The sequence below is a fragment of the Xenopus laevis genome, chromosome 2L, assembly GCF_017654675.1.
Source record: "Xenopus laevis strain J_2021 chromosome 2L, Xenopus_laevis_v10.1, whole genome shotgun sequence".
Classification (NCBI taxonomy): Eukaryota; Metazoa; Chordata; class Amphibia; order Anura; family Pipidae; genus Xenopus; species Xenopus laevis.
The window spans coordinates 163238732-163251051 of NC_054373.1; the positions used below are offsets into that span (position 1 = coordinate 163238732).

The 12320-nt window shown below is 38.5% G+C and overlaps 1 protein-coding gene across 1 annotated transcript in view; it reads right to left on the reverse strand.

Moving 5' to 3' along the window:
* Positions 1–12320, reverse strand: part of LOC108708695 (WD repeat-containing protein 64) — a 77847-nt gene that overhangs the window by 17069 nt on the left and 48458 nt on the right. The window contains exons 16-22 of the mRNA XM_018247693.2: positions 11563–11665; positions 9396–9502; positions 8721–8800; positions 6783–6837; positions 4769–4814; positions 3182–3241; positions 1356–1515 (exon numbers count right to left, since the gene is read on the reverse strand). Coding sequence (XP_018103182.1) covers positions 1356–1515; positions 3182–3241; positions 4769–4814; positions 6783–6837; positions 8721–8800; positions 9396–9502; positions 11563–11665 — 611 coding nt within the window. The remainder of the gene's footprint in view (positions 1–1355; positions 1516–3181; positions 3242–4768; positions 4815–6782; positions 6838–8720; positions 8801–9395; positions 9503–11562; positions 11666–12320) is intronic.

Below are 12320 nucleotides of genomic sequence, written 5' to 3' on the forward strand. Positions count from 1 at the left end.
TGGGGACCCAAATTTGAGCCTATGATGTTCATGTCACTTAGACTGTAAGCTCTACGGGGCAGGGACCTCCTTCCCACGATGTCTCTTACCACATAGCACTTAAGCTCTTTATATATTTATTATGTGATTTGTCTACCCCGTGTATACTTTTATATATATATATTGTACTTTTATGCACTGTACAGAGCAGCGCTGTGCCTCGACAGCTGTTTTGCCGCTACCTGCGGCTTTGTCAAAGCCGCAGGTAGTGGCGAAACAGCTGTCGAGGCACAACGCTGCCAGGGGAATTCTGGAATCCTGCTCTCCCCCCTTTTTCTCCTGAGGATGATGCGCAATAGTGGAACAAGTGGTTGTGAGATTCGAATGTGAGCACGGAGCGTTGAGTATTCGGTGTGGGAGGTGATCCATCACGGTCAGTATCTTTTCTGTTTTGAACAGCGGCTTGCTGCAGTGTGGTTGGACGAACACGATTGCACAGCGATTGCTACACCACCAAGGCATTGGGATCCGGATGTCCATTGGATTTTTATAAGTGATACTCCCTTTCAGCGCCTTATGTTCATATCATACAGCCTGAACTATTCTGGGCACTAAATATTTAACCCCACACCGGCTCCGCCCTCACATACCGTTATATATCACACTACTCAATAACTTTATTGGATTAACTACTTCTTCCGTTACGGAATTGAGCACCCTATTGGCGACTTATATTACAGCTGCGATGATTTATCGCTCTCCTCTTCTCATGAACATTTAATTACGGATCTATCCAGATTGATGTTCCGTGCACTTGATCAAAAGTTTGTTACAACTGAAATAATTGGTGGCTTCCATTAACAGTGTGCACGTAGCCTCCCTTACAGCATTGTATCTAACAGTGAGAAACAATAGGGATAATGGGATTCCCACCCCCCAAGCAGCGCTGCTTATTATAAATGGTTTTAGCAATTTTGGCATGGTGATAATAAATATTGCTTTTTAATACTATTTGTATGGCCTTGGTTATATAGTATTGTTCATTCGCATTTGGAGGCTAAGTCCCATCTTGGTGTGGGTAAATACATATTCTAACTTTGCCTTTTGAGTGCTCCCACAACCCCCTTTTTGTGTATAAAATGTTTTTGACCAAACAACCTAAGACAGTGGCATCTTAGGTAAGACCAACAGTTGAATCACTCTATATCCTTGATAGCGAGGGGTGGGGGATAATTAGATAATTCGATTTGTGCTACACTAGTGTGCCGTCATTTTATTGTAATCATTTTTCATTAAATATGTTTTCAAATATTGACATATCATATGAAACATTTAGAAAGGACTGTGGTTACTGTGACAACGTTGCAAGCACTTACATTGTTTTCCTGCAGCCGCACAAACGGGGGAATTAAGTCTGCAGTGTATATGACCCGAGATCATGTTCCACACAATAATCTCCCCATCATAACTAGAGCTGGCCAGGAGATTAGGAGGATTCTCAGCTATACACAGAATGTCTTCACAGTGCCCTCGTACCTAGAGGAGAAAGCACAAAGAGGCGAGAGCAATCTTCTCTAATCCCTTGCAGAGGGTGAGGGACACGTACTGGGGTTTGGAAAAGGATTTATAATAGAACAAAATGACTGAACGTTGGCGCCAATACTAAATCATAAGGAAAATGTTATAATAACAAAACACTCAACAATAATATTAACCTTCAACTGAGACTATCTCTGGGGCCATGTGTCTGATTTTGACCCAAATGGCATTTGTATGTTTTCCCTTTAGGATTTCCAGTTGCCACCCTCACGCCACAAAAATTCATGAATATTGATCATTTTTTGATAAAATTGATCATAATGTGTGTTGTGTTAATGTGAGATTAGATTGTAATGATGACAAGTTTCAGGTTGGCATTAACTTTAATGGACAATTTGCAAGTATGAGTGATCTATACAGAGGAGTAACTATAGAGGAAGCAGACCCTGCAGCTGCAGGGGGACCCAGGAGGTATAGGGGACCCAGGAGGCCCTAATTAATAAGCACTTTCAAGATAAATCGGTAAAACCGGTCAACCATTGTATATTTAGGGGCCCTAAAACTAATTTGCTATGGGGCCCAGTAACATAGTTATGCCACTGGATCTATACCTTCATGGTGGCTTCATGGTATCATAAAGGTATAATGATTGAGTCAGTTGACCCAACTTATTTTAGAACAGTAATCTGTAGATTTATTATCTCTTTAATAACTTCCCTCAAAGGAGAATGAGCACAAACGTTTGTCCAGACCCTCATTGACCCATCAAAAGCACCCCGTGGCAGTGCTCCTATCAGCAGAAGACTGCACCAGCCTGGGGTTATACCAGTGAGCACCACAGAGAGATCCTCTTCCTGCTGTTTCGGGTCTTCTTGTGGTTGCGCAGACTTTAACAAAAAAGCCGGCTATTACGCTCTACTGCGCATGCATCTGCCCCGGCAAATTTGAAAACCATTGAAGCAGGAAGAGGATTTCTCGGTGGTGCCGCTAGAACAACCCCGGGCTGATCAACTTCTTTGACTACTTGGTGGTCAGACTGGTGGGAAACTGACCAGCAGTTGTTGCTGTTGTAACAAAATCCATTCATATTAACAGTATATGTATCCCTTAATATCTTGGATTAAAAACAACATAAATAATGAATATACATTACAAAAGTGCTAAGAATAACACACTCATCAATTTTACATTCACTTATTTTAAAGATTTACTCATCCTTTAAAATAAATGTGACTTTCAGATTTATAATCTCTGAAGAAGACACAAGAATCGACGGGTTGCACAGGTCACCCCCAGAAGTCACAGAATTTTTAAAAAGTTTGGGATTATAACAAAATGTGCTCTTTTTTTTAATAGGCTTCTCGTTTGCATTCCTTCTGCAGTACATCATTATTTAATGTCCAAGACTGTCTCCCAACCTACAGATTTACAAGTCAAAATCCTGGCATAATCAGCTCGCCAGTGAGTATTTCTGTATTTTCCCTTCTGTATATTTTTGGAATATTTACTATAATTCTGACAGCTAGAAGTACGGATTCTGCATATTTCTCGCACTTGCTTCACGACGGCTATGTGGTTATCTTACTAATAGGAAAAGCTGCGGAATCTGCATTTTATAGTAAATATAAGCAATTATTTCAGCAGAAAATAGGCAGCGACTTACTAAATCATCCTGCCAGCACGGCTGAGGTTCCTGAATGTGATGTAAGTCATTTTCAGAGTCCTGTAAAAACACAAACTCGCAGTTAATGAGTGATGCTGCCTGCAGGCTAAGGATCAGCATCATGGATTCAAGCTTATGTAAATGCAACGCTACCTCCGGCTTCTTCTTTATAGACCATCCCATGAAATGTAAAAGTGAAAGATAACCAGCAAGATAATAAGCTACTAATGAAAATGTACCGTTTTCTATGTAACAATGTTTACACAATTAAAAGTTCATAGTATTCACTCTGCAGATTGCATGGGGAGGGGGTCCAATGGGAATCCATTATCTGGAAACCCGTTATCCAGAAAGCTCCGAATTACAGGAAGGCCATCTGCAATAGACTTTATTTTAAGCAAATTATTTAAAAATGATTTCCTTTTTTCTCTGTAATAATAAAACAGTAGCTTGTACTTGATCCCAACTAAGATGTAATTAATACTTATTGGGGGCAAAAAAAATCGTATTAGGTTTATTCAGGGGCAGATTTATCAAGGTTTGAAGTGAATTCGAGGGAATTTTTGAAGGAAAAAAATTCAAAATTCGAAGTAATCTTTTGGATCATTGAATAGGACCATTGAATAGGATACTACGACTTCAAATTTACTTCAACTTCGTTTCGAAGTAAAAATCGTTCGACTATTCGACCATTCGATAATTGAAGAACTGTCTCTTTAAAAAAACTTTGACTTCAATACTTCGCCAACTTTAACCTGCTGAAGTGCTATGTCAGCCTATGGGGACCTTCCAGAGCATATTTTTTGTATTCAAAGGAAAATCGTACAATAAAATCGTTCGAATCAAACGATTTGAAGTACGATCGTACGAAGTACGATCGTATGTGGAGGATTAGTTATCGATTCGAACGATTTTTCTTCGATCAAAAAAAGGTTAGAAAAGTGCTGGGGAAGGTCCCCATAGGCTAACATTGTACCTCGGTAGGTTTAAACTGGCGAAGTAGGTAGTCAAAGTATTTTTTAAAGAGACGGTACTTCAACTATCGAATGGTCGAATCGAAGTCAAGTGAAGGTCGTAGTAGCCTATTCGATGGTCGAAGTACCCAAAAAAATACTTCGAAATTCAAAGTTTTTTTCATTCGAATCCTTCAGTCGAGCTTAGTAAATGTGTCCCTTAATAAATCTCGAATTTTTATAGCTTTTTTTTTTTTAAAAAAAATAGGAAAAACCACCAATTTTTGGGGAATTTTTGGAAAAAAACACAAAATTCAATTGTTAGTAAATCGGCCCCTTAAGGTATGAAGACCCTAATTATGGAAAGATCCTTATCCGGACAACCCCAGGTCCCGAGCATTCTGGATAACAGGTCTCATATGTGTATTTAAAATGTTCTATGCCATCTTTGAGTTATACGGTGTGGTTTTCAAGCAGAATCATATGATAGGAATAGGTGGTGCCGGCATTTCATGTACATATGGCACAAACCCTATGGAATGTGCATGCAGTGTTTGCAATAGGTGATCTCCCCTAAACACACCGAGCAATTGTGGAATCATCTTTAGCAATCCAGATGTAAAACGATACTTACAAAGTACATGTTAATTCTTCTATCCCATCCAACTGCCATAATGTAACTATAAATAGAAAAAAAAAGCATTGAGGGCAATGAGAAATTGAACCATGTTTGCATTTCTCTAATAATAATAATAATAATATAGGGCCAGGCTTCAAAGACTCAGCCTCCAGCCATATTGTTGGGGAATATTTTTCACCAAAAGAATGTATTTTACAGACGAGGCCATATGATGAAGCTGTGGCTAGCTGGAGAAGAAAAAAGGCTTGTTTGTCTAGTGTCACTTACTGGTGACTTAATAAAAAGAATCTCTTATGTTTTAATGCTTTTTGGACGCCACAAGGTCGGTGGAATGATTTGTGAGTTGAGAGACACTCAGAATTCACTTTGGTTCAGCCAAAAATGTCTGTTTGGAGTTATAGAGTCAGGTTATACTCGGAATGAGATCAGACCCACCTCTTCCTTCTCTTCTTTTGTTGTCTATTGTTCACTTGCTACAACCCCTTTTACTTTATATTCTTGAATAATAAATATACATAACTGATCCATTATAATAACATGTGCTGTGAATATTTTATCATTACGTTATCATTACTTAAAGGAACAGTAACGCCAATTTTCTTTAATGCTTAATTCCCCCCAAAACAGCTATAATAATAGGTAAGGCTTACTTCCCCTTGGATTTTTTCAAATCTTTAGTTTGAATTTGACTTTCAAAGTGCCCCATAGTCGAAAAGGTCCTTTAAGTTCCTTAGGTTTGGCCAACAATTCAGCGATTGTTCTCAATCATGTGGTACTTAAAGGGGTGGTTTACCTTGAAGTTAACTTTTAGTGGCATATTTATCAAGGGTCGAATTTCGAATGGAAAAAACATTGAAATTCGAATTCAAAAAGACCAACCGAAATCAAGTTGAAGTTTTTAATTGGTCAAATAGGTAAATTTTTGATCGAGTAGATCCGTATTCGGCTGAATTCGCATTCGATTGAATTCGATTCAAATTTTTCCCCAAAGTTTTTCCCGATTCAAAGTCCACCAATTGACTCCAAATAGGTCATAGGAGGTCCCCCATAGGCTAAAACAGCAATTCGGCAGGTTTTAGATGGCGAATGATTGAAGTCGAATTCTTAAAGAGACAGTACATGATAAATTTCGATATTCAAATTTTTTTCAAATTCGAATCGAATTTGGACTATTCCCTAGTCGAAGTACACAAAAAATAGTTCGAAATTTTAAATTTTTTCATTCGAAAATTCACTTCGACCTGTGATAAATCTGCCCCTTAGTATGTTATAGAATAGCTAATTCTAAATACCTTTTCAACTGGCCTTCGTTTTTTCTTTTTTTTTTATAGTTTTTTTTTTATAGTTTTTTTAAACATGTCTTCTTTTGACCCCATCTAAAAACAAATGCTCTGCATGGCTACAAATGTATTGTTTTTACTACTTTTTATTACTCATCCTATTCAGGCCCCTACTATTCATATCCCAGTCTCTTATGCAAATCAATGCCAGGTTGCTAGGGTATTTTGGACCCTATCAACCAGATTGCTGAAATTGCAAACTAGAGAGGTGCTGAATAAAAAGCTAAATAACTCAAAAACGACAAATCAACTTTTCGTATGATGTAGAGCGTGATATTCGGAGAAAATTTGCCAGTGTATTTAATAATGAATAGACAACTAATTTAAGGCACAGAATATTTGACACCTGTCTCACTGACACCTGTATCACTAACAATCTATTCCTTTGATTCGTACGATTCACATTGGAGTGAAATAAGAATGATTTACCTCTTCATGTTTCCCCCTAGGGGTTGTATCTAACATATAAAAGCATAAACTGTATCACTTGGTCTTTTGGGTCTAACATTTTGTCTGGGTCCCCTTGAGAAAAGGTTGTAGACATTTGCCTCCCCAACATCCTATTCCAAAACCAAAGGTAATGAAATGTGTCATAGAGAGAAAAGAACTGACCTCCCCAGGCAAAGCCTAAACAATTGATTTGAGAGTAACTATAACCATTCACTTACTTGTTTCTGTTTATTTCAACATAAGTACAGTCACAGACTTCTTCAGATTTCGTTCCTAATAAGAGACAAATTGTAACAGTTGTATTGTTATACCTAAATACTCTAGAACAGTACAGCTATGGGACCTGTTATCCAGGAGGCTCAGGATCTGGGGGGTTTCCGCATAAAGGATCTTTACAGAACTTAGATCTTCATACCTTAAGTCTATGGAAAAATCATTTAAACATTAAATAAACCCAATAGGATTGTTTAGCCTCCAGTTAGGATTAATTATACCATAGCTGGGATCAAGTACAAGGTACTGGTTTATTATTAAAGAGAACATTTTTTTTTAAAAATCATTATTATTTGCTTAAAATGGATTCTATGAGAGACGGACTTCCTGTAATTTGGAGCTTTCTGGGGAATGGGTTTCTGCATAACGGATCCCATACCTGTAATAATTCAGTATTGATTCATTGGCTCAACTCTGAGCGTCCCATGGATGACTTAATAATATCACATTTGCTCTAACTCTTTCACACCTCCATTCTCTTTTTCATGATCTTCTTCCTCTTTAATTCTGCTGTTTTCTTCCACTTCCTTCTATCTTCTTATACATTCTTTCTGTCCTTCTTTCATAAACTCGCTCCTTCTCATTTACCCTACCTGCTCTTCCAATCTTCCTCACCCTACCATTTATTTTCTCTTCTGCCTCTTCTCTTCTTTTATCTATATGATCCTAGGTGTCATATCTCCAGTGTCCACCTGACCTACTGGAATACCATGAAAACTCCTGGTGGCCAGAGTATCAGTGTGCCCCCCCCCCGCTTCAAACCATTTGGCCTATATCATGGTAATTACCTATTTCTGTATGGGAATAAATAAGATAAATAGATGGAAATATACATTATAATAAAGAAATTATACTTGCAGAATAAATAGATTTTATGAGGTGAGGAAGACAAATAGTGGGAGACCGGGCCTGTGGTCTAAGACTGTGATCCCCAACCAGTGGCTCATAAACAACATGTTTCTCTCCAACCCCTTGGATGTTGCTCCCAGTGACCTCAAAGCAGGAGCTTATTGTTGAATTCCAGGCTTGGAGGAATGTTTTGGTTGCATAAAAACCAGGTGTACTGCCAACCAGAGCATTCTTTAGACTACCAGTCCACATAGGGGCTACTAATTGCCAATCACAGCCCTTATTTTGTGCCACTCAGAACATATTTCATGCTTTTGTACATCTGAATGTGGCTCTAAGGTTTTCTGATGGCTCTGAGGTTTTTTAGGGGACTCCTGGCACCCCAGTCCGGCACTCAATATCTGTGACATAGAGAGCAAATAGATGAAGAGCAGGGCACCATTACTGCATGTTGTACCCCTTTAATGAATGAGTCCCAGAGGGGGTACAGCATAAAAATGGTGTCCAGTGAGTAGGTGGGAATGTTGGAGAAACCAGTGATGACTTTGCACCAGGACCCAATAGCCTGTAGTTATGTATTTGCACACAATTGTCTATTGTGCCCTGCTGAAAATCTGTTGAGAACACTGCTACTTGCTTCTGTGCTATTCAATTATTATGAATACCCATATACATACACACTGCCCATTAGCCACACTTATGGCTAATGCCCCTAAAAGTTACCTATAGGTCATATTGCGCATTTTTGGCTGATAGGGAGGCTTTTGTAAATAATTGTAACTTAAAGTTCCTAAAACTGATTGTTTTTCCAACTTGACTTTCCCTTCTCAACATGTAAGAGTTTCTAATGCTAACAGAATACTTTAAAACCAGGGACATAAGATGATCGAAAGAACATATTTTTGGGTAGGACAGAGGGACTTATTATTACTTATTTAAAAATAGTTTGTACTCTTTACATAAAAATACCTTGAAACAAATGTCTGTACTAATTATTATAAAGTGAGACTGAAGATCATTAAGAAAAGGCTAACCTCTTTTTAGTGTATGCAAGCACTGTCCAGTATTGTGATTCCAGATTTTTAAACATCCATCTCTTCCTCCAGTTATGAGCCTAGAAATAATCACATTTTAGACTTTTTGTTTTAACACCGGTTTATATCTATCCATCCTCCCCCACAAATAAACTTTGTTCCCTCATCTCTATATGTTTCGTACTGTCTCATTTTTCCTCTTTTCACTCATTTCTCTATATTTGTGAGATTTATTGGCCAAGTATTTCTACAATATTTTGTTTAATTGTTAGGTCATTCAGAGTACTGACCCTGGCACCAGCAGATTTGATTTTCTCCCTAGACAGCTCCCTACCTAGACTTGTCATCAGACTAAACAGAGAAATAAATGTGACTTTTTTCTGCTGACTGGCCAAGAAAAGGCCTAAAAACTAAAACAGATTTTGGGAATAATTTACACCAACATACTTTACCATTTATCACCTATGGCCACATTTCTAAACCTGTATATGGATAAACCATTTTGACCCTAGTTCAGCTCAGTGGAACTCGGAAGCCAGGACAATGATGAATGTGGAAGGACTACAAGTTGTTTCCTAAAATACATAGCCAGTATGTGCCTGGTACCAGTTTGAATACTCAAGTGTCCAACTAGACATTCCAACAAAAGGAACAAACATATCCAATAGGACTGACCTTCTTCCACTATGGTCAAAGGTTGCGCACGTGATTGCAGCATCTCCATGTGCATCAGTAAACTCAAATACTTGTTTACCTGTCTCAAAATCCCAAACTTTCACCACCTATAAAGAAAAAATTCTATGTCAATGGGTTAAATCAGAATCAAATCTCCTTATAATTTGACAAAAAATAGTTTAACAAAGGGAATCCCGTGGATTCTGGCAAATGCCAGAGAGGGGCTGCTGTAAGATGCCATAGACAGTCACCATTTATTGGGCTAGTGAGGGGGGCTGTTTGGGCCTCTGTGTACTTGAAATTAGTGATGGGCAAATAAATTCGCAGCTGCAAATTTAAGGAGAATTTCCACATTTCGCCACGTTTTGCCGAATAAATTCTCGAAACTGTGGTGAAAATTTACTGCGCCTATTTTGTCCAAATGCATTAAAGTCAATGGGCGTCCGAATAATTTTGACGCACAAGTTTTTAATTTATTTTATTTATCCATTGACTTTAATGCATTTGGACAAAATAGGCGTGCGTCTAATTGTCGCTGGGTCAAAATTGGGGAGGGCATCAAAATTGACGTAGGCGTTACAATTGACAAATTTTTTGGCGAACTGAAACGGGACAAATTCGCCCATCACTACTTGAAATGCCAGGGCCTGTTTTGAATCCCACTCTAGAACTAAAAGATAATGAGTGGATCTTTGCCTGCCCCTTCCAGAAGTACATCTGTGATCCAGGCATTTCTTTTTTCTGCACCAGTCTTGAAGCTCAGATCTACAAATCTACATTAGTCATGTTGCAAAGTGTAAGTTGCAATATTTGATCTCTACAAGAGATTGAGGAAATAAAATATTTTTTTTTTATTCCTGATGACATGCCTGTTTAGATGTGAATATTTATGTAGCAGCAACACTGGCTCCATATATCATTATCATCATCATCATCATCATGAAAGATACCATAGGCTTAAAGGACAAGGAAAGGCAAAAAAATAAAATCCCATTTTTACTTTCTTTAATGAAAAAGAAACCTTTCTCCAATATACTTGAAAAAATATACTAAAAAATGTGTACCGTTTTTATAAGAAACCTGACTGTATGCAGTGAAATTCTCTCTTCATTTACTGCTGTGGATAGGAATTGTCAGATGGTCCCTAACTGCTGAGCAGGGAAACAATCATACTTATGAACAGCAGGGGGAGCTCCTGCCTTACTTCCCAGCCATGCAGAACTCAAGCAGCTTTGTTTATGACGATCCCTAAGCAGCCCAGACCACACTGAGCATGTGTAGGGGTCAGGGTCAGGCCAAGATATTTAACAAAGTTACAAGATGACAGCCCCCTGTGGCCAACTTTAAAAGCATAAATCATTTGTTTGATTAGGCTTTGTGGTGCTGTAAATTCATGCTTATGTTTAGTATACAAAATACAGCATTTCTAGCCTTATTCTATTTTAGACTTTCCTTGTCCTTTAAGGTACACCAGACTTTTTACAGAAGTGTCTGTATTACCTGCCTGCTCATCAGGCCTAGACTGGCAATATATAGATTCTAGCAAATACCAGAGGGGCTGCTGTAAGTTGCCACAAACAGTCACTATTTATTGGGCTGATGGAGGACTATTTGGGCCTCTGATGCCAGGGCCTATTTTGGATCCCAGTCCAAACCTACTGCTTGTGTCATAGCGCTGTAATTCTAAGGACTGAACTACACAGTGCGCGTCATCAGATCCAACAAGATGAGAGTAAGCACAGGCGGCATGTGGGATGCGCAGAATATAATGTAAGTAATACAAATGTCGCATCTACAAACTGCATGCATCTGTCAGGACACGACGGATGCGAACGCTGCATGTTGCGTCTTCATCCGACATTCGTGTTGGATGCACGCAGTTTGTAGATACATTTGTATTAATTACATTATATTCGCCACATCCGACGTACCACCTGTGCTTCCTCTCATCGCGTTGGATCTGAAGAACATGCACCGTGTAGTTCAGCCCTTAGGCACATTCCTTGGCATTTTGTTTGGAGATTTTTCCCTGGGAGAAGCCAGTAACACAGAACCCCAGAAAACACCTTAAGCATCACAATAACAACATACTTTTGCCTCTTAGACCATGCGTTATAAGTTCAACGGAGGCACAGTCCCACCGTATCTGGACATCAGAGACACTTACGGAGGCTTCTGAGCATGTTACCACTTGTCTAAATGTTCTGTTGTATTTGCAGCATAATACGGATTCCTTGTGTGAGACATCCAGGTGGGGAGGAATAGCCGATCTTTAAAATAATTAAATAAAACAAAAAGTTGTAATAGATTCTCCCTCAAATATGTAGTTGTTTTGCATTATATTATAGAGAGTCTAGAGTCTATACAAAACAGTACTTTGTGTAAGAGCCTACTCCCATTTACTTTCTGGGCTTTTTCATTGTGTCTTTACAACAAAAGCACCTCATAAATAATGTGTATTTTGCAATCCCGCTCATAACAAAAGCCGCTTAGTGTGGGCTGTATTGCTGAAGAATGAATAATTTAAAAGGTGTAAATAAAAACCAAGTTGTAATGTAATCATTTTATTGACCCTTAAAAAATTCTCAATTAAAGTAAAAACCTGGCCAGGACCCCAATCGATCAATACGAATTCATAAAAATAAATGGTCACGTGTAACAACCAATAATAGTCAAAACCAAATAAATGTTCCTTTAAATTGAATTGTCTCTATATAAACCTCCAACTCTCCAGTCTGGAATAGCCCCATATATGGAGCAATGGTAGGGAACTGTCACTGCAAATGGCTTGATACACTTTTTAAAGGAGTCAAGTTATGCTTTGATTCGTCATCATTTTATCTAATGGACCCTTCTTATCTCAGACCTAACAAAGTGGGATATGAGGTAGTGAGTAGTGTTTACTAGGCAGTCCCAGCGCCCTGT